The sequence below is a fragment of the Muscardinus avellanarius genome, assembly GCF_963383645.1.
Source record: "Muscardinus avellanarius genome assembly, chromosome: 1".
In the NCBI taxonomy this organism is placed as follows: Eukaryota; Metazoa; Chordata; class Mammalia; order Rodentia; family Gliridae; genus Muscardinus; species Muscardinus avellanarius.
Window position 1 is genome coordinate 183,305,232 of NC_137786.1, and position 27,064 is coordinate 183,332,295.

Consider the following 27,064-nt stretch of genomic DNA (forward strand, 5'->3'; position numbering starts at 1 on the left):
TTTTCTTTTCTATTTTCAACATGGGGATATGTATCCTCACTTTTTCGCACCAAGGAAAGAAGTGTGAGAGGGAGCTGAGAGCAGAGGACACAGGTATCTGCCAATTGCTGCAGAGTAGTAAGGGCAATGTGCCAGGGTTGATCACAGACCTGGAGGACAGCCCCATCCTGTGACCCTGCACCCTGCTTCTAGAAGCAGACAACAACCTTGGACCTCTGGGACAGACAGGCTTGGTGAGTCTTCCGATTGGCTCAAGCAGATCAACCAACTGCAGTGGTGCCAAGCCAGTCCACAGAGATGCTTTCAGAGGCAGGTGGGTAGTACATGTTTGATGGACCTTTTCTGGTAAAGTGAAGAAATGTAAATATGTCCACCAAAGAGGGGAGAAAAATGGAGCTCAGGGTGCATGAATTCCCCTAACAAAGGAAGCAAATGACAGTGTGGGTGTGCTGACCTTGGGAGGCATCTGATTCTCCTGTGTTTCCACTGTCCTGCCTAGCAGGGACAGAGGGTGGGTCTCAGACAGGGCTTCCTAAGTGACTGGCCCCAGTTCAGTAGTCTTGAAGAGCCTGGAAACAAGGTGAGGCTGGCCTTCAGACAAATCTTCAGTGGCAGGTGTCTGGAAGAAGGAGACCCTTGCTGCAGCATAGACCAACTGGTGAAGTTGGAGTCAGCTCTTGAATTATCCTCTATATCTTTATTTTTATAAAGGAAAGAATTCAATCTAAATGCTATATTCAACACCAGAAAAATCTATGACTTAACCCTAGTCAACAGTGGGCTGTGACAGTCAGAGGGAAAAGCTTGTGGCCACCACACCCAGCTTAGAAGGTATTCTATTGTAAGGGATTTTAAGGATTTAGGTTCTTGAATAGATGTGATATTTAAAATGAGGCACTTGGGGACAATTTTTCTTGTCTTTCTTAATTTTTATGGTACTTGTGTAAAGGGAAAAAAAGTCATAAAGAAGGTATGAGTTCAGTGAGAGAAAATCAGGAAAGTTATTGAAGTTTTACTTCAGGAGATATTGTAGATTTTTTTCATTTTACTCACCAAATATTTATTTGACATCTACTTTGTTCTGGGTATTGCAGTAGGTGCTGGGAATAAAATGATTAATGTTTTAAAGAGTGTCTATATTGAGACTCTGGAAAATACTATATTTTCTTTAGGTAGGCTGGGGAAAAAATACTTCTGGATTTGCCCCCTTTTGGCCAAGTAAAGGAAACACCACAGTCACGTTTCACCCAGGACATCTGTGCATCATGAGACCATTGTTAAAGTTGCAGACTTGTCCCATTCCTTCTCAATAAAAGCATCATTCAATCTCCACACAATTGTTCTGTGGTCTATGTATCAGAAGATTTGTAAAACTCAAGAAGCTCAGCACTAAGAAAACAAATAACCCAATAAAAAATGGGCAAGAGAACTAAATAGACACTTCACAAAAGAAGAAATTCAAATGGCCAATAAATGCATGAAAAAATGCTCAACACATTAGCAATTAGAGAGATGCAAATCAAAACTAGCCTGATATTTCACCTAACTCCAACTAGAATGGCAATGACTCAAAACACAAATAGCGACAAATGATGGTGAGGATGTGGAGAAGTGGGAACTCTAATACATTGTTGGTGGGATTACAAATTAGTGCAGCCACTTTGGAAAACAGTATGGAGGATCCTCAGAAGAATGGGAACAAACCTACCATATGATCCAGCAATACCATTTCTAGGTATCTACCCAAAAGAATGGAAACCAGACTACCAAACTAATGTATGTGTATCTATGTTCATAGCTGCACAATACACAATAGCTAAACTATGGAACCAGCCAAGGTGTCCATCAACAGTGAATGGATTACAAAATTATGGGATATGCACACAATGGAATTTTACTCAGCCATAAATAAGAACAAAATTAGGTCATTTACAGGGAAATGGATGTAAATGGAGAATATTATGCTAAGAGAGATCAATCAATAAGAAATCAGATGCTCTTCCTAAAATGTGGAAGCTAGGGAGAAAATGGGTCATACAAAGAACTCTAGATGAAGAAGGAGAAACTATAGGTGAGCAAATATGGTGACCTGAAGAGGATGAGAGGAAGGAAGAGTGAAATTCCCTAATGTAGATGGTGTACATTAACAAACATAACAAAGTCAATCACTAAGCTAAGCATGGGAAAGAGGGAGGGGGAAATGGGGCAGTAATTGGATAAGGGATAATTGGGTGATATGTGTATGTATGCCTCTACCATCTCGTATTCCATTAAGATATATGACCACAATGCACCAATAAAGCCAGGCATAGTGGCACATGCTTATAATCCCAGTGCTTGGGAGGCAGAGACAGGAGGATCACACAGGTTCAAAGCCAGCCTCAGCTACTTAGTGAGGCTCTCAGCAACTTAGTGAGACCCTGTTTCCAAATAAAATATAAAATATGTCTGGGAGTATAGCCCAGAGGTAGAAAGCCCCTGGATTCCACCCCTAGTACCACACAAAAAATGCACCAATTAAAAAATAATAAATAAATAAATAAATAAATAAATAAAAAGAACCCATCACAGCCTTGAAAAAAATTGTAAAAATAAATAAGTAAATTAAAGTGTTTGGCTTTTCTCTTGACAGACTATCATAATGGTGAACTATAAATGTTTCTCTACTCTACCCCCATCCTCAGCCTGGTCCCTTCACTAGCCTATCTTTTATTTAAGTCAATTGATATCATGAAGAAAACAAGGGAGATGGAAATCCCAGCATTCTCAATGCTCTCTGGTACTAAAACATATTGCTGGTCATTGAAGGTCTTGCACCAACCAAAATTTGGCACCCAGTTTAGCCATCCTCACCACAGGAGGTACTTGAGAAGGTATTTTTCATTCTTGGACTGGGAATATTTCAGTGAGGTTTTGAACAGAAGGAACAGTGACCACATCTCATGCAGCCCTGTGATGATTCTCATGATGGATGTGTCACCTTGGCTATGCTTCCTCCCGCAGTCATTCAGCCAAACACTAAGTGAGGTGTTTCCATGAAGGGATTTGGTGGTTGTACCTGAAATCACGAATCTCTTGCCTTTCGGTAAGGGAGATAGATCATCCTGGATAGACTGAGTGGACATGGCTCCTTTAGTTAGAATGTCTTAAAAGCAGGGCTGAGTCTTTCCCAAAAGAGAGAAGAAATTCTGTACATGGAGAATGACTTGGGCCCGTGCTCATGGACCAAAGAGCTCCCATGATTTCCCCCTCTGCCTGCTTTAGGGATCTACTTGCTCAGCCCTTAGAAATCGTGTAGGTCAACTCTGCTGCATACATTTGTTAGGGCTGTTGTAACAAAGTACCACAAAACAGGGTCATGGAGCAGTAGACATTTATTGTCTCACAATTCTGGAGGCTAGAAGTCCACCCAAGATCAAGGTGTCTGCAGGTGAGCTCTTTCTGAGGGCCACGCCCCTACCCTGGCCTCGGGTATCTTTCTGGATAAACGTTGTGTCCTTTGGCTTGCGGGTCATTTATTGACTTGATTTCTGCCTTCATCTTCCCACGGTGTTCTCCTTGTGCATGTGTGTTTCTGTGCATCCAAATGTCCCCTATTAGGAGCAGCAGTCACATTGGATTAGCACATAATCTAATAACCGTGTCAATTATCTCTGTAAAAACCTTATCTCCAAATAAAGTAAAATTCTAGGGTTCTGACGAATTCCAGCATATTTGAGGGGAAGACATCCTCAACCCATTGCATCTGTTTCTCTAAGTGAGCCCCAGATGACATGCTCTGTGTATATCATTAGTCCCATTCCCTAAAACAGTTTACCGGAAGCACCAATTTCTCCAGGTGGCACCGCCCATGCCTCTAGAAACACCGATTCATCCTCAGGTAGGGAGAGATTTAAATCTAGGTATAAACATAACATACCTGTTCTGCTCACACAAAGATGGCCAGGGATGAAAACATTAGAAAATGTTTTATGGTGCCTGGCGTGTGTGGCGCACACTTGTAATCCCAGTATTCGGGAGGCGGAGACCAAAGGATCATGGTTTGCAGACACCCTCAGCTACTTAGTGAGGCCCTTTACAATTCAGTGAGATCCTGTTTCAAAAATAAAAAGACTAAAATAAAATTTGGCTGAGGGTGTAGCTTGGAGGTAGAATGTCCATGGGTTCCATCCTAGTACCGCAAAAAAAAAAAAAAAAAGAAAGAAAGAAAAAGATTTATGAAGATAATGTTGGAATTCTCAGGTACCTCAGTAAACAGGATTCTACGGGTAACTTAAGTGAGAAGTGAAGTATTTTGTTTTCTTTTTTCATTTTTATACTTTAGAAGTAAAATATTTTGACCATAACCTGGCTCTCCCAAAAAGTAGCTCCTTAACAAGACCACTTGGGAAGCAGATGACTGCTGTGTGAGATCTCCAGGGGGAAGGAAAGCAGGGTCATGAGTGTGAAGACTTGAAAGAAAGGTAGGTAGTACAAGTGTCTAGGGCCTGGCACAGGGGAAGATATTCCAGGTCTGTCCTTCTGGTATGTGTTACATCCTTGCTCAGGGCCAAGTGTATCACTTCTGATTGAATCCTCTCTCCCTTGTTACTAGGCATGTACTATCTTCTTCCCATGGTAAGGATGAGAACAAGTCCTAGCTGACTCTTAAGATCACACATCTAGTAAGGAGAGGCAAAGAATCAGGCATCCGGTCTAACTTTATTCTTTTTGGATTTCGCATTAACTTTCTCATTAACTTTTATTTGTAACCCCAAAAGTGATACTCATGTGCTTTAACAAAACATTTGACATTCAAGTTCCCAACTGAGGTGGAATAAGGCAATGTTCTGCCTCCTTGTTTCAGCTCTCATACTATAGACAAATGTCTTTCCATGGTCCATGTATGCTGCGGCTTCGACCCGCTTGGAGTCTGCCATGCCTCTGCACGCATGACATGGCATAAAATCTCAAGGAGATGAAGCCCTGAGGGGGGCGTTGTCCCTGGTCAGAGGACTCCTTGCTCCTAGATGTTCTTTTATAAGCTATTGTTCTTTTGGTAATGATTCTATTAACTTTTCATATACATGGCTCCGGAGATTCCAGAATCAGAACTTTGGGATAAATTTTCTGGTAAAATATGTCTGAGCCCTCAGACTTTCCCTGCCTTGCTCCAAGCTATAATAAAATTGGCTAAAGAAGACAGAGGGGAAAATGTGTCAGTAACATGCTGGTATAGTCGGAGCTTAGGTGCTGTGAAAGCATTTAGGCAGGGAAGGGGCTGCAGAGTTCCTTTCTATCTTTGACCTTCATTCTAATCATTAACCTATAGTAAAAGCCTCAGGAGTCAGCTGAAGCCATTAGCCCCAAAAACTACAATAGAGGCACCACCTGGCTAAGGAATATGTATGTCAGAATAAAAGACAGATATAATAAGTGTGCAGGTATAAAGTTTTGGTGGTTATAAAGAAAGAAAAATCTTGTGAGAATAAGAAAGCATTTTGTATGAAGTAAAGTTTATCCTAAGTTTGTCCCAAAATGGGAAAGAAAGGACCAGGATAAAAAGCAGAAGGTTAAAAGCAAAGTTGCAGAAGTTTTGTGGTATGCATATGTGATGAAGATGGATTATTAAAAGAGGATGGTAGAGGCTAAAGGAGTACATCTGACAATTAAATCTAAAAATTTCATGTTGCTTTTTGGGCCCTATCTGCTAAACTGTATTGTGAGTGTTGTTTCAGAGGATTGAGGTTTTCAGACATCAGATGGTGTTGCAGACAGAACCTGACAGACATCCATCGCAGCCCTCTGGATCGTCATAGACGTACACAGCATGGATTCCCCCATGCCAACTACATGCATGAAAGCTGGGACTTCCAATTTCGTCCCCATCCAGCTCAAAGAAGTTACTAGATAGAGGAGGACATGGACAAGCCTAAGGAACGGAAAGGAGATTCTAAAAGCCAAATTCTTCAAAAAACTCTGGGTGTGACTCTTATCCTTTCAGGAATTTGCCCCTAAGACCCACCTGCAGGGTCAGGGGGCTGATCTTAATCACCAAAGACCTGTGACATCACAGGCCTTACTTTTGTCTTGTTTATGGTTGGTGATTTACATGTCCTTCACTCTATGCTTCACTAAGGAATCTCACTGGGGAAGGATACAAAAATCTTGGTTTTGGAAAATAAAATTTTGTCAGTTGCATGAGAGGAGGCAATTGTCCGTGTCCAGTTATTTCAGATTTCTCTCTCCCAAGTCCCGGGGATAAACCCCCATGTTTAGCGCCGAACAAGGACTTGAAGAAGTTTTACTTGGTAAGAGAGGGAAATCGCTGCAGAGAAGCCTCTGCAGAAAACAGCCGAAGCCTTTGCCCATCTCCCAGGAACTAAGTCCCAGTGGTTTCAGTGCTGACCGAGCTGGTTCGTTGCACATGTAGTACCACTTTTTTGTTTGTTTGTGTTTGGGTTTTTTTTTTTTTTTCCAGTACTGGGAATGGAACTCAGGGGCATTCTACCTCCAATCTACAACCCCAGCCCTATTTTTTATTCTTTATTTTGAAACAGGGTCTCATTGAATTGCAAAGGGGCTTCACTAAGTAGCTGAGGCTGTCCACGAACCATAATCCTCCTGTCTCAGCCTCCCGAATAGTGGGATTACAAGCGTGCACCACGTGCCTGGCTTTGTCTGTGGTTTTTTGCATGTGCCTTTTTTGTGTTTTCTGCTGGTGATCTCTCTGTACAATGAGTTTCAAGCACAGTGCTGAAGTGCCCTCTAGTGTTCTGAAGTGCAATAAGGCCATGATGTGCTTTATGTGGAAAATACATGTATTAGATAAGTTTCATTCAGATGAGAGTTATAGTGCTATTCACTATAAATTTAATGTTACTTAATCAACAATATCTATTAAACAAGGTATCTTTTAAAAAGATTCACATAAAACAGAGTTACGTGTCGACTGGTTAATGATAATGCATCTAATGCAAATAATGAGGGTCAATTGTATCCAGGTTGGGCTCCAAAGACTGCCCTTGCTTATTACCTTATCAGGATTCAAACTGGGAACTTAAGAGTTGGTGCCTCTTTCTTCTTACCTTCCCTGGAAATGAAGGTGACCATAGCCTGGAAGCCTCGGAAGGTCTCATTTTCATCCGATTGAAAGTCAATGAGCATAACACCAGAGGGGCTCAGCACCGGGGCGGGAACCTCGTAGCCACACAACCGAGCTGGGTGAGGCCCAGCACAGGTAAGACATCATCAAGGGCCAGGCAAACAGATGTGACATTGGACAAGAAGGAAAAAGTGTCTTTTAGGTAGCTGCTGGGAAATAAGCTTTTCTGATGAGTGTCACATTTCATTTTCAAAACAGAAGGGCAGTGTGTTTCTTTTTAATACCTATTTAACCCCACTAACACCTCTCTCTCTCTCTCTCTCTCTCTCTCTCTCTCTCTCTCTCTCTCTCTCTCTCTCTCAATCTCTCTCCCTCCCTCCCTCCCTCCCTCCCTCTCCTCTCCTCTCCTACCCCTCCCCTCCTCTCTCTCTCTCCTCTCTCCTCTCTCCTCTCTCTCTCTCCTCTCTCCTCTCTCCTCTCTCCTCTCTTCTCTCACTTCTTCTAGCCATGGTATAGAAGTAGCTGTGGGAGATCATAAGGAAGGATGAAAGTAGTTCTGAGAAATGAAGGGAAATTGAGCCATATCTTTAAATCTCATCTCAAGAATGGGTCTCAGTGTAGGTCAGGAGAGGCCGAGGCTCTGGGGAAACACAAACCTATTTCCTTCTTCCTTTCTACATCACTGTGCACTGACACATAGTCGGAAGTGCAGTCTCCAGTTTCTTCTATTTCCAGACTCTGAAATGACAGCTGAGAAGGCCGAAAGTTACACCCCAAGTAAACAATAAGAATAGATGGGGGTAAGGGTTAACTGGGTGATGTGTGCATGTATGCCTCTACCATTTTGTACTCCATTAAGACGTATCATTACAATGCACCAATAAAAATTTTTAAAAAAGAATAGATGATTTTATTTTGATTAGCAGTGAAATTTGTATTGCCCAATTTGCTCTGGAGTAAGAGCTTGGATGAGAAAGTTAGTGGGATAGTCCTACTTTTATTTAGGAAATCATGCTATATCGCAGCTCTTAAACATGATGAAATTTTAAAGGTACCAAATATGAGTGGAAGGTAAGGTTTGGAAAATGTGGAAATATTTGGGCTCCCTGGAGGCTCTAAGTGATCAGAAAAGCAACTCCATTGATACTGTTTTCATCAGAAGCAACTAGGGTTTTGGGTTATTCTCTCCTGGACATAGAAGTTGTTGCATGGACATACACTTGTTTTTCTGGATAACTTTGGGTGTATGGCTCATTCCTGATATTTCTTCTTGAATTTTAAGTTCTTTTGGATTAAGGCTTGAGACTGTTGTGCCCTTTGTAGACTGTGTGGACTACCTAGCAAACCACATCTGCCTTCTATTTGTACCTGCTTCATCCTGGTGCCAATAAGTCTCCATGCCTCTGTGACAGGTAGGAGTCTGAGTGCTGAATTAAAACAAAGTGTCATCAGTGCTGTTCAGAGCAAATGTACAAGTGGGCTTGAAATCAGCATAGTGAATTTTGAGAATTCATGGATATGTGTGCAAACAGAAATCCTAGTATGGGTTAGAGAGGGTTGATTCTGTATAGTAAGCTTAAATGTAAATCTCAGCAAAATTCTCAGTAGATTATTAAACCTCTGATGAGTCATCCTAGCAAAGAAAGGCGATCATTTGGAACCCGTTCTAGGTTTATCCAAATAAATCATGACGAACTTATTTCCACAGTTTCTTTAACTGTAATGTTGTGTTTATCTCTATCCTTGAGAGTTCTACTTTTTCTTCCATCTTAAAAACATGGCAGCAGCCAGGTGTGGTGGCACACACCTGTAATCCTCGTACTTGAGAAGCTGAGATGAGGATCAAGGCCAGCCTCAGCAATTTAGCAGGACTCTCAGCAACTTAGCAAGATCCTGCTTCAAAATAAAAAAAATTAAAAAGACTGGAGGAGGTGTAACTCAGAGATAGAATGCCCCTGGGTTCAATCCCCAGTACTTAAAAATAGTGGCAGAAACTATCTTCACAAACCATTTTTTCTCCTCTTGTATTTGTTCCTATATAGGGTATTTGTTTTGCATGAGGCAGTAGGAGAAGTATCTAGATAGGGGTAACACTGTGAAGGGGGAGCCAGAAAACCATCAAGAAGTCTTCAGGCAGTTGGGTAAGCACTGGCGAGTTGAGTTTAAAGTGATAAGTGTTGGAAGAGAGGTCTGATGGCACAGGGTTCAGATTTTATCAGACAGATGGTAGAATTCTAGTTTTCATCGGGAGACATGGAGGACTCCATGTACAGAACAAGACTAGCAGCAAATGGTCACTAATGGTGAGAACAGGTGTGCAGAATGGGGAATGTGCATCAGAAACAGGATTCATTCAAATATTTTTGAAAGCCTCACTGAGAACAGGTTCATTTTCTTTAAGCCAAGTGGTATGAATGTTGCTATGGCTGAAATTACTATGATAAATCAGTGCTAGGATATGAGAGCATTATTTCACTGATGCACAACAGTCAGTATTTATTGAATAATTTTTTTGTACTGAAGATTAAAGTCCAAGGCATTCTACCTCTGAATTACACCCCCACCATTTTTCATTTTTCATTTTGAAACAGGGCTTTGCCAAGTTGCTGAGGCTGACCTTGAACTTGCAATCCTCCTGTCTCAAGCCTCCCAAGTACTGGAATTATAGGTATGTGCCAACCACACCTAGTGGAAGAGATGAATCCCTCTTAGCTCTTGTATTTGTAGGTTTCCAACTAAATTTCCTCTTCTTCCTCCCCCTGGAAATATTCTCATGTCTAAAATTTTCTCTTCCATCGTGAACAACAAACCTTTTCTTAAGTCTGCTGAAATTTTTGTCGCAACTCTATTTTGGGTTTCAGAAATCTCTAGAAGGAAATCTATACTTCCCTCCTCTGAATCCTCTTCTCCCTGCTTATGTGTAAAGCCTGTGTGATCTTGGATCTGCTCTCACCCCTGACTCCCCTCGGCATCTCACACATCACCAATCCCAGCTGCTTTTGACTGTCTAGTTGTTCAGTCTAATTATTCTGCCTTTTACTGAGAGGTGGGGACTGAATAGTTGATCCTTAATTCTCAGTCTCTTTAAACTTTAACTCTGTGTAGAACTATTGACCACATCTTTTTGTTTGCTTGGTTTTGTGTTTTAAATTAAAGGCTCCATTTTTTGCACTGTCACAAGACTTCACCAATTCAGGTTTCCACTTTTATCTCAGACCTCTTTTGTCCTCAGATACAGTCACATCATGCACAGCATAACAATGTTTTGATTTGCAACAGACCACACACAGGATGCTGTGCCCATAAGATTATTTTGCCTAGTGGCATTGTAGCTGTCTGAGTTTGTGACAGCTCATGGTCACAAAATGATAACAATTTTCTACTGATGACCTAATTCTCAGAATGTAAACAGTTCAGCAATGTGAATGTTAAGCAATGCACAACTGTCAGTATGTAAGAACTCTGGGGTCTCATTTTCCCTACCTCTCCCTCATTTTATTTAATGTTCCTTTCTCTCCCTCATACACTATCTTGCTTTTTCAATTATTATTTTAAAAGCAAAACTTACAAAAAATGCCTATCTTCACCTGTAGTCTTCATTTTAGCTACCTAGTCACATCTCCCTGCAGAGGACCCACTAATGATTAATGGGTAAACAGCCACTAATATTATTAATTAGATTTGGGAAAACCTCCATATCCTGACATTCTAAGTCTTCTATGCTTTGGCTTCACCTTTCTCTCTTACTAGTCCCTCCAAGCACACTTTACGACTCCCTCCAGCCAGTCACCTCTTGTATTTGTTTAGCGTTGCTCCCTCTGTCTTTTCTGCTTGGAAAGCTAATGGTTTTGGCCTGGTTGCCACTGACATTTCATTTTGTTTTGTTGTGGTACTAGGGATTGAACCCTGGGGCATTCTACCTCTGAGCTATTATCGCCGGTCCTATTTTATTTCTTATTTTGAAAAAGGGTCTCACTAAGTTGCTAAGGGCCTTGCTTAGTTGCTGAGGCTGGTCTCCAACCTGTGATCCTCCCGTGTCAGCTTCCCAAACACTGGATTTATAGTCGTGCATCCTCACACACAGTTTATCATTGGCTTTTTATTAGCGATTAGTTACATAGTGTTTTGTTAGCAGTTGAATTTATAAGGAAGAAATGTTTCTAGAAGGGACTGGAGGCGGATGAAAGTCACCAGGTATTAAAGGCAACAGTTTTTTCGGGTTTGGTTTTGTTTTCTAACAAAAACTAAAGAGTGCAAGTGCCATCTAGTGTTAAATATGGGCAGCTGCAGGGGAAACTAGGCAAGCGCCTTGTTGGGGAAGTCTTCACTGAGAGCCTGAAGTATCTGTGTCAGGTAATGAGCACTAAAAATACAGCAGTGAGCCAGGCCTGGTGGCGCATGCTTGTAATCCCTGCGCTTGGGAGGCTGAGACAGGAAGATCGCACAGGTTCGAAGCCAGCCTCAGCTACTTAGCGAGGCTCTCAGCAACTTAGTGAGACCTTGTTTCCAAGCAAAATATAAAATAGGTCTGGGAGTATAGCCTGGAGGTAGAAAGCCTCTGCCCCCCCCCCCAGTATCACAAATAAATAAATAAATAAATAAATCAAACAGTAGTGAAGGCATCAGATTTAAACTTCTGCTAAATGGTGCTTCTGTTAGCTGTTCTGTGATTCTGCCATGGCTAAGTAAGAGTAACTGCAGTTAATACCTTAACAAGGTGATGTTTAGGGGCTTGAAAGATCCAGTTACAGCTAGCCAGGTCACTGTAGTCTTCAGGATAGTGAGCACTTTGTATGATGCCTTCTTCAAAAAGAATGGTTAAAGAACTGCAACCCGAATCTGAAACACACAAAGTCTAAAAACTGTGACCACCCGAGAAAGAGTTTTCATTGTTCTCCCTCCTGTTTCTCACAGTAGACACATGAGCTGAATCTTTAGACAGGGCCAATGATATAGAAGAAGAGGGAGAAGCCTGTGTATTGACTATTTTCTTTTCTTTTTGGTGCTGAGAATTGAATCCAGGGCTGGATACTTTACCACTGAACTACACCCCCAACCCCTGTGTACGGTTCTTACAGAGCCCTTCAGGGTTTCACAGATCATGTGTGTAGGTGAAAGATATAAGATATCAGTGGAAAGAAAGGCTGCACCCGGCTCCCCAGCTGGCTATGAGGTCTGCTATGGTATAAATCCAGTGGGCCTTGGGAGGGGACAAATGCCTATGAGGCCAATATATCTGTAAAAGGTCTGGATAGTATGCAATAAAAATAAATGGTTTTACCAGGAAGGTAGTTAGGCTTAAGAGCTTTATATGTGAGATTAAACCCAGTGGCATAATCTGTGGCATCAGAGAAGAACTTCAGCCATAGAGAATTGGTGCCAACAAGGATGGATGAAGTGAAGCTTTCTCCACAAAGTTTTCCTGCAACATGAGAAAGAAGATGCTTTGCTCAGAATCTAGAAAACTCTTCCTTTTGCTAAATGAATTTAAGGATAACTGAGCTTGCTATGGTATTTCAGGATTACTTACACTAGAATGTCACAACCTTGATGCTATTAGGTGCCTTGCACTGCTCATAGGATGTTTTTTAGCATCCTGGTCTCTGCCAGTAACACCTCCTCCAGGTGTGACAATCTAAGAGGATCCCAGGAGTACTCTCTCTAATTGTGACATCCAAAAACATTTCTGAGACATTGCCAAGCATTTCCTGAGGGGTGAAATCACCTCCAGATACATGGGAAATAAATGCCTTTCCATTTATGTTAATTTATGTAAGTAACATTTATCTCTTCCTCATAGGTAGCAATTAGTATCTTTCTTCTTAGCTTAATGAGTAAGGTAAAGGTCATTTTCATGCCTAGGAAATCAACTTTCTGCATGAAGTTTTTCAATTTATCTAGATTTTACTGCCAATGGGGTCCAGGTCTAGGAAGGCTGGTTTGATAGGAGATAGATGCAACAAGTGAAATACCCTTGGTCCTTGTACCCATCCGCAGGCTCAGTTGCAGTTCCTGCCTCCGCCTGAGTCTCGAAAGCAGGACAGGAAGTGTGACATTTGCAGATGACTCAGTGCCAAATGTCCTGTGACCTGGCCTTGGTAAGCCCTCTTAGCACTGCTCTCCACTTGACAATGTGAGCATCCACTCACCGATGAGTCTGTGTTCTGAAGAATACAATGCCAGGTAGCTGTGTTGACAAGACTCTATATCCATGTAGGAAAAATTGAGCAATACATGCATTTCCTCTGGCACCAACAGGTTCCAGACACAGGACCTGCAGGCAGACACATGAAGAGGGTGTTATTTCTAACAGAAAATGGCCACTGCAATCTGGTTAACGGGCACAGCAAGACTGGGAAAGGGGGAATTGAGGGAGAGGGGCAGAGGGGGCTACTCACTGCTTGCTTTTGTAATACAGGTGAGGGCTTTCTGGGAAGTGCAGCTCCCACTCATACCTGTTGACTGTGCCATACTGCTGGCCACATGATGCTGGGAGGGAAAGCCACAGAGTTAGGGCACACAGTGATGGTGGCCACAACAGCCCCTGCTCCAGAAGCTGAGGATGCTGGACCCCCCACCCCCCGAATGGTTCTGCTTTGTGTACTCCTTCTTTTTTCATGCAATCTTTTGCTTTCTTGGCTTCTGTGATGCCGCCTTGCTTCTTGTTCCTTTTAGATCCTGCTCAACCCTGACATTCTGTGGCCTTTTCTTCTTAACTCCTTTTCCTCTGATCCCGTAACTATATTCTATAGATACATGTACTTCCCAGGTTCTGTCCCAGGACTCATCTTCTCTTTCCGCATGAGCCCTCTGACCAGTTTCAATCATACCCTCAGTTTTAACTATTATTTATGTCTTTCTGGATTTCAGACAGATTTTACAATGTTTTCCTAGTTGAACTCTGAAACTCAACATGTCACAGTTGGAAGTCCTGTGGGTCAGCAAAAATGCAACCACTTCTGAGTTTATGTTTATGTGCCCTTGGTCTCTCATGCTCAGAACTTTGATACTCTCAAAAAATGGTTTGCTTCTGTCCTTTCTTTTGCTACTCTTCATTGCATTGCTTATAAAGTCCTAATTTTTCTCTTTTCTATTCTTTGGCCATTGTCTTGGTTCAGGCTTTCATTTCTTATCTCTTAAATTAATGCATAATCTCATGAGTCCATTTGATTTATTTTCCCTTTAGTCCATCACCTACATGCCATTATTATGTCAGCAAAGTATAGTGCCAAATCTGTTTAATTAATCACATTTTTTTTAGGTTCTAGGGATTGAACTCAGGGGAGTTCTACCTATGAGCGATACCCTCAGCCCTATTTTTTTATTTGTAATTTTGAAACAGGGTCTCACTAAATTGCAGATGGCCTCACTAAGCAGCTGAGGCTGGCTGTGAACTCATGATTCTCCTGTCTCAGCCTCCCAAGTACTGGGATTACAAGAGTGCCCCATCGTGCCTGGCTTAATTAATCAAAATTCTAATACTCAAAGTCCAAACCTTTTTTAAATGACATTTGAAGTCTCCATAATTTGATCTCAAGTTGTATTCCTATTATTTTCCCTTGTAACACCTCACTACACATCCTACAGCTACTTTGGCTTACTTACTAGTCTATTACACCCTACATTTTCCTATCTTCATTTTTCAATATCTATTTTCGAATAAAGATAATTCCTGGAGCTGGAGAACTTTTCTGTACCAGATTCTATTTCAACTTGGCAAAATCTTGCTCATACATCTACTTTAAGCTTAAAAGATATCTGTGCTTTAAAGTCTTTATTTACTTGTTTATTTATTTATGCCTAGAAATATCATCTAACTCATCTATATCTCTGGGAGGTACTACCTTTCCATATTGTTTTGGAGTTAGTTCTACTAGCTTAAAGAACCACTGAAGCTTTGAGCTAAAGAGGACTTAGAGAACATCTGACCCAGCCTCTTAACTGAGCTTCAGAGATAGAAAAGAGCTCGCCTCAAATCACAAGGTGAATTAATTGCAGAGTTGCAATGCAGGGATGAGCTCCCTAGGGAAGCAGGGACTCTCTCAGGGCATGTGGCTTCTCAACCACATCTGCACCATCTCTACTCTTAACTCAAGTCTCTGATTCAAAGCATGGATTTATCAAATGTTTACTGTCTTGGGTGGAGCTCTGCATTGACAAGGAAGGAAAATGGGAAGGAATCCCTGGATCCCTATGGGTCTGGGATTTCCAAAACTGGTAGAGAATGGCAGCGGGTAGTCTTGATAATTTATGCCTAATGCACCAGGCGTGGTGGCGCACGCTTGTAATCCCAGCATTTGGGAGGCTGAGACCAGAGGATCGTGGTTTGCGGACAGCCTCAGCTCCTTAGTGAGGCCCTCTGCAACTCAGTGAGACCCTGTTTCAAAATAAAGAATAAAAAAATTGGGCAAGGGGTGTAGCTCGGAGGTCAAATGACTCTGGGTTCCATCCCCAGATCTGCAAAAAAAAAAAAAAAAATTATACCTAGTGAGCACAGACACTTTTGCAGAGGAAGACTTTTCATTTTACAGGAAACCTATTTTCAGCAATGGTAGAAGTTATTTATGTCCATATCACCCTGAATGCACCTGACTCCTCTGGGAAATTAAGTAGGTTTGGACCTGGAAAGTACTTGGATGGGAGAAGTGCTAGATGTTAGTTAATTCATGCTACTGGTAGAGCAATTAACAAGGAATACCTACCTCTGGAGCTCTTTCTCCTATGCCCTGGGGGGGAAAAAAGAAAGACACAATTCAAAGCTGTGGTGTTCTGAACAAAATTTCAAGAAGCTGGCCCAAAGCACTGAGATTTTTAATATGCATTAAATGAAAATCTAATCTGTAGAAAGAACAGAAGGGATAAATCAACAAAGTAGGAAAGGGGCTCCGATGCTTTTAAAGAGATGATTTTACTTACTTTAGTGAGTGGTCTAATTAAGAAACAGACAGTGATTAACATGGAGATTAATTACATAGAGTAAGAAAATATTATTTTATATGAGGATGAAGGTTTGTGAAGGAAATGACATGCCTACAACCACAAAAGAGTTTTTAGGAGACCCACAAGCTGAACTGAGGGCTCAGATACCCACCACTGTGCCATGTGCTTCAAAACAAGTCAAGTTTTTCTTACTAAACTAATTTGATTTAATCCTTTGGGAAAGGATGGAAGCCCTTTTGAGAATGGAAGACACTAGTTAAGAAAGCAAGTTGTGTTTTGCAATTCAATACCAGATATAGGTGTGTGTGTATATATATATATATATATATATATATATATATATATATATATATACATTTTCGGATTTACTGTACCTGGGTCTATGTTAGGGCTTTTCAACCTTTGCACTAGCATTTGTCATAAATTTATTCTCCATTTGGTGGGGGGGGGGTCTATTCTCTGCATTGAAGGATACTTAGCGGTACTCAGGCTCCCACCCTGAGGTGCCAGTGCTCCCATTCTAGTTATGACAACCAAAAATGTCTTCTAATATAGTTCCCTGGGTGTCAGAATTGCTCCTGGTTGAGAATTACTGAGCTGGTGACTCAGCTTGCTGAACCTTGCTAGAAGACTTGAGGAGTGGTGAAACCCCTGAGATAGTCAACTGAATGCAAATTTGACAAAATCTAAAATAGATAAATTCACTTATCATTGAACATTGACAGCAGTACCACATATTGTATTTGGCCATTGTTTGCGACACAATCTTTATACACCACATTTGAGAACAGAAGTGGACCTTTCTGCTGCATGGTCTGGCTTGCTAGCCTGTCGATGCTCTCTCTGGCCTAGCAGAATGCCAACTTCTTAACCTTGCATATGGCTTTATTACCAGTCTGGATGTGTTCATGGATCCAGGGAAGCACTTTGCTGAGATCTGTGAAGATCCCAGGGGACCCTTGCTCAATTTTCAGCCCATTGTTTCTCCAACCTCGACCACAGCCCAAACCCCAGGAAGTCACGCCAGCCAGAGTCCATATTCCTTTGTTATTCCGGCACATGAGCGAGCCTCCCGAATCTCCCTGCAGAAAGAAGACTCCATTACCATCACTGCCACTGTCTATGCCCCAAAGTGCTTACTCTCTTCCCCCAAAGAGTAACAGTTTAGACTTGGGGCCTTCAGAAAATGACCAAGCACGATTCCTACGTGACTCTCGAATATCACCGGAGCCCTTCAATTTCATCTTCTTCCCTCCAGAATAGGCTTTCATCAAGCAGTAGACCTTCTTCCCTCTCTTTTCTTGTGCTACAGACTCAGAGAAATTCTGCCCATTCCAAAAATTGATCTCAGGTCCTAATCAACAGGAATGTGGAGAAAAAATAAACTTCTAAAAATTTACCAACTCGAAATCTCTAAATAAGAAAGAGCCATTCTGGTGTGATGGCATACACCTATAATCCCAGTACTTGGGAATCTGAGACAGGAGGATTGCAGAATCAAAGCCAACCTCAGCATCTTAGCAAAGCTCTCAGCATCTTAGTGAAACAATGTTTTAAAATAAAATAGGGCTGGGGATATAATTTGGAGATAGAATGCCCCTTGGTTCAATCCCTAGTACAAATGAATGAACAAACAAAAGAGAAAGAGAGAGGGAGAAGAAAGGAGAGGAGAGAGAGAGAGAGAGAGAGAGAGAGAGAGAGAGAGAGAGAGAGAAGATCCAACCAGCCTTCAGGGATGAGAGAACCCTGAGCTCATTCTTGGCATTACCTCTGCTATATGGAAAAAGCAGAAGACCTCCCCCCAAATCATACTTCTCAAAACAAATTGTTGGAACTGTCTCTTTATCTTGGCTGGACATACGCTATTTACTTTTGATTTTTCTTTCCAGATTCCAATTTTACCTAGAATCAACATTCCTTGAGCTCCTCACCTGCTAACAAAGCTGAAGGAAGACCTGCCTACGGCCTGTCAGCCCAGCCATTTCCACTTACCTGGCAAGCATCTCTCCCTCCATCAGGGGAACCTGTGCAAAGAAAAGTCTTCCCATTGATGGGCTTCTTGAGTGTTAACAGAGCTGCCACACACTCCTTCTGGGTCAAAATGGGCAGGTTCACTTCCTGTAACACTTGCGGGATCATACCATCTAGAACACAGGAATGGGAGACCCAGAAAGGCGCTTTCACTCTCTCTAAGTTAAAGATGCCCATTCAGCATCATCAAATGGATTCAGGTTTGTGTTTTTTGGAAAGACCTAAAGTCATAGGTACAATGTGATATTCTTCATCTTTCAAAATGTTTGCACACTGTTTCTTTTTTAATGAATTAAAAACTCTCTTTTCTAATTGCCTACCAGAAAGTTCTGACCTCGGATTAGAAGAACAGAACAGAGATACTTACCTTCAGTCAAGCGGCCCCAGCCTGTAGTTGTACAAATAAATCCAGCCTCAAATCGCTCCTCTCGCTCTGGAAGACATATGGGCCCTACAAACTGACCTAAAGAAAAGATCAGGACAGGGCTTGTTTCATTCATGAAGGAGCGTGGTAGCGCACACTTGTAATCTCAGCATTTGGGAGGCTGAGACCAGAGGATCACGGTTTGCAAACAGCCTCAGCTACTTAGTGAGCCCCTCCGCAACTTAGTGAGTCCCTGTTTCAAAATAAAGAATAAAAAATAAGCCAAAGGGTGTAGCTCAGAGGTTGAATGCCCCTGGGTTCCATTCCCAGACACGAAAAAAAAAAAAAAAAAAAAAAAAGGACACTACAAGTCACTCACCAATTGACATCTAAGTGATCCCCAAAAACCTTTGTGTATGTGTTTTTGGGGGGTTACTGGGGAATTTTATCTCTGAGCTACACTACAACTTGTATTTTCTTAATTTTCAAAACAGGGTCTCACTGAGTTTCAGGGTCTCACTAAGAGGGCCTCAGTAAAGCCCTTGAACCTGAAATCCTTCTGTCTCAGCTTTTCAAGTACTGGCATTACAGGAATGCACCACCATGCCTGGCCTCCCAAGAATCTTAGAAGAATTGCAATATCTCTTCCTGGCACCTCCTGGGGTAACTTTTCAGATAAAGACCCTTTTCCAACTCCACATAATCCTATATTCAGAACAATAAGCAAAAGTAATTTAAGGTAGGGAACCCTCCAGCCTCAATCTCTGTTTCAAAGGACAAGTCCCAGAACAGCTGGGCATACACTGTATAACATGAACTGTGTGTGGGGGGGGCACTATGGATCAAAGGATATGAGGAATATGGAGTATATAATTCAGAGTGCACTTCAAATGTTTACCAAATTTGAAGGTTCCAGCCATCTTCAAAAGTGCAATATCATAGTCCATTGGTTTCTTGATGGAGAACTTTGGGTGGATGATGATGGTTTCAATGGTGAGGGTTTGTTCCTCTGGCTCTTTCTGGCTCAAGTCGTATTCTCCAGCAGTGACATTCCAACTGGATGCAATGTTTCTATGAAGAGGGAGAAGTAAAACAGGGTGCCAACAAGCCCCTGAGTGCAGAAAAACCGGCTTCTCAAAATTATAGAAATGGATAGTGTGGAGTATAAGGCTGCTGAGCAGAGAAAGAAAATGATTCCAATACAATTAGAAAAGATGTAGAAGCCCCAATTCCAGTGGAAGAAGAGTAAAGAGTGGCCTCATATGGAGATAATGATAGAAAATGTTTCACATTTTGCAGTGTTACTTGCTATTGCCTAGATATGTGTATACATTCAATTCAATTTCAATTCAGGCCTCTAAAATCTAGAGGGATAATTATTTAGTTATTTGGAAAGTTGATCCAGCCTCAATACCAGACAAATCCTTTGGCAATTACTCGTGATTCCTAGGAAGTATACTGCTTCGAGGTTCAGATCTCATGCAGTGTTTACTAAGAAGGACAGCCCCACAAGCCTGATATCCCAAAGCACACACATATTCTGGGGTTTGGGAGCCATTACAACAATATAAAGTTGGAATCTTCTTTTTACCTTCCTTACATTTGTAATTTAGCAATCTCACAGGACATAGGAAAGATCCCATCTTCTCTGTTCATCTGAAAAAAGCTTGGCAGGATGTATTGAAATAGACTAAGAGTTTTGAACTTGGCATATTTTGGAACCTTTCATTTTGAAAAGTGATGCTTTTATACAAAATTTAAAAGAATGTCAACTTCTCTTGCTATATTTCCCTGGATCTTGGCTGTAATAATTATCTAACCTAATACATAGCATCCCTCCAATCTGTTTCTGCAATATGCAGTGAAATTATCAGCGGACTCTTCTCTTAGTCTACCAGCTCCCTAGGGCAGGAGTTGTGTCTTAGTATTGGAATGTTGGTTCTCACTGTCTAGCCAGATACTTTTTAAATCTAGGGAGTTTTTGCAGACTTGAAATGAAAGGGGACCAAATTAGGGGCAAGACTTTGAATACAGCCTGGCGTATGCCAAACATATTGACAATAATGGAATATTTGGATGACATGAGAAAATAGATACAGGGTGGAAATTGTTAGGTCAAGACTCAGGAGACAGGACCAAAAGGAGAAAACACATGGGACCTTCGTTTATATTTTACTGGCCTCTCTCTATTTTCTGTTTTTAAAATATATGTTTATTGGTGCATTGTAATTACCTACCATCGTGAGAGTCAAAGTGATATAGACATATATGCACATGGCACTTGCTGTGTTCCCCTCTAGAAAGTTTTATTTTATCCATTTCTGAAGATGTATAATGCACTGGATACTTTTGTTGCTGAAACCTAAACTAGAAGAAAACTTTCACAAGTCTATCTTTGTGATTTTTTTTTCATAAGTAGGCATTATTCCTCATTAGCTTCTATCTAAGCAAACGAAGTATTTAACTTCTGCGAAGAACATATATTTTCTACCAAGTTGAATAACAGCTGGCAATGTCACTGTGCCCATTTGTATCATTTAATTAAGACGTTCCCTCATGTTTTTGTAGAGTTATCACTGCTGATTCCAAGGAAAAGGAAGGGGTGACTTGCTCTTCAGCCATGGGGTAGGCCTTCCCTACCTGTTTGCAACACAGTGAGCAGCCGTGATCACCCACTGTGGAGAGATGATGGTTCCTCCACAGATATGCTTCTGCCATCGTTTCAGAGATACCTGAATTGCAAAGACCTTAAATGGGTACAAGTTAATGCCCTGGGATCCACTTACTCCCAAAGCCTGGTGACACAGCATATTCTGAAAAATAGACCCAGATAGTTTACTCATAATTATCATGACTGAGGACTGTGAAGAGGTGAAGCACATATGCCACAGCTCAGGAAGAAAAGCAGCGCAGAAACCATAACTTCTCAGCTGTGGTCTGGACAAGATATAGTTAATTTGGGATGATTAGCTGCAAGGATCTTATTACAGTTGGCAGTTAGAAATATTGGTATTTATTTATTTACTCATTATTTTATTTGTGTAACACTGTTGACCCAGATCTGTGGCTCTAATGATATAACTATATCTGTGAATGAAAGAAATTGAGTAGAAAATATAGCAGAATCCAGCTGAAGAGGTTCGGGAAAAAGGCAAGGGAAGAGCTTAGGAGACTTTCAGCACATGCTCCACCCCTCAAGGCTCTTATGGAAATAGTTTGTACTATTAAGAGTTTATACTCTTAATAAACTATTTGACCCTATACATTCTTCAAGCCTATTCTGTATTCTGCCTCTCCATCAGACTGCCTATCATCTTATTCATGTTATTTCATTTGATTCTAAAATTACTTAGAGTACTTTTAATGAATATCTTCACTTTTTTTTGGTTTTAGAAAAAAATGCAATTTATTTTCTCTCTTCCTCTTTCTCCTTCTTTTGTACTGGGGATTGAACACAGAGACATCCTACCCCTGAGCTAAGCCCTGAGCCATATTTTTTTAAATTTGAAAACACATCTAATTAAGGTGCCAAGGGTCTCACTATGTTACTGAGATTAGCCTCAAGCCTTTGTTGCTCCTGTCTCAGTCTCCCAAGTACTGGGATTACAAACATGTACCACCACACCCAGCAGAATTGTTGGGTGTTGACCAAAATAATTATCTAATGAGCAATCAAAAAGAAAAGTAATGTAGAGGGGCTGGGAGTATATCTCATGGTGGAGGTCTTACTTAGCATTTACAGGGCATTGGGTGAGAGAGAGAGAGAGAGAGAGAAAGAGAGAGAGAGGGAGAGAGAGAGAGAGAGAGAGAGAGAGAGAGAGAGAGACAGAGAGAGAGACAGAGAGAGAGACAGAGAGAGACAGAGAGAGACAGAGAGACAGAGAGAGAGACACACAGAGAGAGAGACAGAGAGAGAGAGGGAGAGACAGAGAGACAGAGAGAGAGACAGAGAGAGAGAGACAGAGAGAGAGACAGACAGAGAGACAGAGAGAGAGACAGAGAGAGAGACAGAGAGAGAGACAGAGAGAGAGACAGACAGAGAGACAGAGAGAGAGACAGAGAGAGAGACAGAGAGAGAGACAGAGAGAGAGACAGAGAGAGAGACAGACAGAGAGACAGAGAGAGAGACAGAGAGAGAGACAGAGAGAGACAGAGAGAGAGACAGAGAGAGAGACAGAGAGAGAGACAGAGAGAGACACACAGAGAGAGACAGAGAGAGAGAGGGGGAGAGAGACAGAGAGACAGAGAGAGAGACAGAGAGAGAGATAGAGAGAGAGAGGGACAGAGAGAGAGACAGAGAGAGAGAGAGGGACAGAGAGAGAGACAGAGAGAGACAGAGAGAGACAGAGAGAGAGAGAGACAGAGAGAGACAGAGAGAGGGACAGAGACAGAGAGAGAGAGGGAGAGAGACAGAGAGAGAAGATGCTAAATATAGAAAACATTGCAAGTAAGTAAATAAGTCACCCTTACTATATTTTAATACGGACTTCTGAATTGACCAGAAACCAATAGATTGAGTTACCAGCTATTCAATCTATTCACTCAACCTATTCACTCAACTAATTAATCAGTTAATCAAATGACAGTAACCCAAAATAACTCAGTTATTCAGTCAACTCACTGAACACAAACTCAATTGAGAAACCATTAATATTCATTCACTGACCTAAAAGTTTATGATTGATTCAAGAGAATTAAAAATAAAGAAGGAAGTCAAGTATAGTTGCACACACCCGTAATCCTAATACTTGGAAGGATGAGACAGAAAGATCACAAGTTCAAGGCCAGCCTCAAAAACTTATTGAGGCCCTTTGCAACTTAATGAAACCCTGTTTCAAAAATTAAAAATATAAAATAGGGTAGGGGTATAACTGAGAGGTAGAGTGCTCCAGGGCTCAATTCCTAGTCAAACAAACACACACACACACACACACACACACACACACACACACACACACACCTTCTCTACTCACAAAATATATGATCCAAGGGTAAAGAATTTGAGAGACTTACAAAGACAATAAATGCAAACTCCATAGGATGGAGAAGTGCAAAGGTATTTTCATGGCATGGGAGGACCAGGAAGTTTAGGATTATTAGGATATTAGATACTAAGGAAGAGATACTCTTGACTCTTCTCTGAGTATCCCTATCAAATAGGCATAAACTTCATACCTCAAGCTGAACATGGATCTATGGATATGAATTCTCTGGTATTTTTTAAACTATAATAGGCTAAGTTTACTTTAAAATATTTTTATTGAGTCAAAATATTTTTAAATAGTAAATTCCAAAGTATAATAGCTTCCTCAGGCAGATTTTTGTCTTAGGGGTTGAAAGTTTGGGATTGCAGTTTTAGTTTGTGACACAGTCAACAGCACATGCAACTGTTATGAACAAACTTCCTGAAACTCAGTCATCTTCATGAGGAAGTAGGTAGATGAGTATCATGTGATTCGGGGAATCCCGTCAGTCCCTAGACATCTCTCAGCCCACCTCCTGAGGATGTTCCCTGCAACTCACCTGCCAAGGATAAGACCCCTTTTCCACTTGGCCTCCACCGATAATGCGACTGAAAAGGTTAAAGTATTTCCAAGATCCTTCCTTAACCATATTCTTCCCACAGTTGGTACCTGGAAAACAGGTAAGAAACATTGAGTGATTAGATAGATTTTATGCAGAAAGATCACAAATTGACCTTAAGTTAGTTATTGGAATTTACTGTGATTCACACTATAAGAGATTACTCAGTTTCCATCACATATAACATGTATATAAAAAAAGATCTACTGCTGGGTGTGGTGGCGCTCGCTTGTAATCCCCACGCTTGGGAGGATCTGAGACAGGAGGATCGTGCAGGGTTGAAGCCAGCCTCAGCTGGCTTAAGAGACCCTCTTTCCAAATAAAAAATATAAAATAGGTCTTGGAGTGTAAGCCCGGAGGTAGAAGGCCCCTGGGTTCCATCCCCAGTACCACCAAAAAAAAAAAAAAGTGATCTACTTTTCTGATTTGCAGATAAAGGCTTCAGCAGCAAGTTTCCACTGGGTAATCGGAGTGTAGGCATCTTTAGATTCTGAACTCTCTGGCTCCTGAGAGGTTTTTCACAGGACTCTGTACCTTCCTATGACATCTATCCCCTGACATGGCTCTATGGTTTTCAACCCCACTAGACTGTGGGATCCTCAAAAATAAGAGCTTAATCTTAGAAAAAAAAAAAAACTTATGCCCCCAATATCTATCAAAGTTCTGGATGCATCAAATTGCTATTAGTTTGCTGCTGCTGATGGCATAGTTTGCCTTTCATTGTAGTTGTGTGCATATTTTCTCCTCTGTTCTACCCTCGAGACTGAGTCTGAGGCCACATTTTGTGGTGCCTGATCCACAGTCAGATATGAACAAATATTCCTGCATTTAATTCTCTGCAGGGGTGAAAAGCAGCAGTTGTTGAAGATAGTGCCCTGATTTACATACCAGTGTTAGATTAGGAGGCTGCCAGGTAATGAAAAACAGATTTTTTACTCTTTGCATAAAGAACTTTACCCCTGAAAAAGCTACAGTTATTTGTCCTCAATGGGTTTTTTGACTCCTAAGAGACAAATTAGATTAAAAGTATTTACCTCCATCAGATAATTCAAGGAAGGTACAGCCTATGTCTCTTCTGTACTTTATTATGCCCCATATATTTTAAGAAGTATCTAATAAGACCCTGCCTCAAAATCCACCTACTTCTTTGCCTTTAATCTTTTCCAGAGTTGGAGATTGCCTCAACTGAGAAGAAGCCTTTTTTTTTTCTTTTTTTGTTGGTACTGGGGATGGAACCCTTCTACCTCTGGGATACACTTGCAGACCTATTTTATATTTTTTTATTTGGAAACAGGGTCTCTTAAGCCAGTGAGGCTGACTTCGAACCTGGGTTATCCTCCTGTCTCCGCCTCCCAAGCACGGGGATTACAAGCGGGCGCTACTGCGCCAGGCTGAGAAGCCTTTCTTGATTTCCTCAAACTGAGTTAAGCCTCTCTTCTTTGTGTTGTATAGAACTCTTTCTTCCCACAGCCCACCCTGTAACAGGTCTTGCCACACTTTACTGTGAGTGGACACCACCATTGGACTATGGACTACTCGAGGAAAACAACAACAAGAACAAAAAGACCCTCTGTCTTATTCATCTGTGGATTTCTAAAGCTTACCACAAGTCCCAGCATATAGTAGGCGCTTGGAAAAGTTAAGTGAGTGGTTAAAATGGTTTCTTTTGAGAACATATCTTTAACAGCATGGCTATTTAGATCCACATGTTAAAATACACAAGCCTCTTTCATATGACTTTTTAAAATCCCTACTCCATGCCTTTGAAGTAAGCACTGTTGTCCACATGTTACAGATGAAAAAATTAAGAATCAAAGAGATATACAGATAAGTAATGGAAAAGCACTATTAACACTTTAGCTTTTTTATTCAGAACCCAGTTTAGGCGTGGCATTGGATCAAAAGATTATTTCCCAATTGCTTTAGCTGAATGAGTCATAAATACTTCAGATAAAAAATGTACCGTTTCCTGAACTCACTGAAGCAAAGATAGAAAACATGTTGATTCTCTGGGTTGGCACAACTCTGACCATGAAAAATCCTGCCAAGAACTGCTGTCAGCTTATGTTAATCAAGGGAAAAAAGACAATTTACAATATACTACAGTGAACAGGCTTCATATTTCCTAGAAAGATAATTTTCCAAAGTATAAATACTTTTCATTTCCAGAATTTGTTCCATTAAAGAAGGTGGTATTATGAAATGTGTCCAAATAAGTAAGCAATCCCAGTTCACTTAATAAAGCCAAGTGGAAAAAATTAGTTGCCTCTCATACTTCACTCTGTTTCATAGGCCGATGGCAGAAGCAAACTTCAAAATAATTTCTTAAAAAACAGTTAGGTATCCAAAATATATTTGCCTCTCTTATTTTCTCAAAGGAATAGAGTGGAGGTGGGATGCTCGTTGCCAGCAACAGTGACTCCTGTAGTTATAGAGCCCATTTGGAACTTACCTTTAGGAAGAGAAAGAGTTGCAGATTCACCTTGTTCCAAACAGACCATTCCTAGTAGTAAAATCAGCTTGCTCCTCATGATAGGCATGTTGAGACTGGAAGTTTTCCCTTAAAATTTTAGAGAGATTAAAGAGAACAAACACTAGAAAGCCCTGGGAGCTCAGCAATAATCCAATTTAAAACAAGATTACTCATTAACCTAGACTTGGGACATTCAACCATGTCCTTATGATGTTTCTGAATGTGGTTTTTTTTTCAAACATCTTTTGTAAGATGTGGAAAAGCAACCACAGAATCAGAGTCTTGATTTAACTTTTTTACATATCCCATTACGCCTACATCAATTAGTTGCTTCCCCCCAAAGTGTTTCTGGCTAGCAAAGTGGTTGGTTCATAAGTTTTTTTTTTGTTTTTTTTTTGGTGGTACTGTGGTTCCTGGAAGCCCTTCTACCTCCGGGCTCCACTCCCAGACACCTATTTTATATTTTTATTTGGAAATAGGGTCTCAAACCAGTGCATGCGCCTGGCTTCGAACCTGCACGATTCTCCTGTATCTGCCTCCCAAGTGCGGGGATTACAAGTGTGTGCCACCACGCCCCGCCCAGGTTCAT

General features: G+C 41.2%; 1 protein-coding gene across 1 annotated transcript; it reads right to left on the minus strand.

The window, feature by feature from the left end:
- Positions 1-260: 260 nt before the first annotated feature.
- On the minus strand, positions 261-26,542 carry OVCH2 (ovochymase 2; the record flags this gene model as incomplete). The annotated part of the gene is made up of 16 exons (XM_080690035.1): positions 261-342; positions 3,461-3,593; positions 3,818-3,898; positions 7,068-7,199; positions 7,741-7,834; positions 11,793-11,923; positions 12,366-12,506; positions 13,234-13,358; positions 13,483-13,573; positions 16,917-17,106; positions 18,017-18,168; positions 18,423-18,518; positions 19,318-19,490; positions 21,060-21,151; positions 23,943-24,052; positions 26,455-26,542. 16 exons carry the CDS (start codon positions 26,540-26,542, stop codon positions 261-263), a joined length of 1,911 nt encoding a protein of 636 aa, XP_080546161.1.
- Positions 26,543-27,064: the final 522 nt, after the last annotated feature.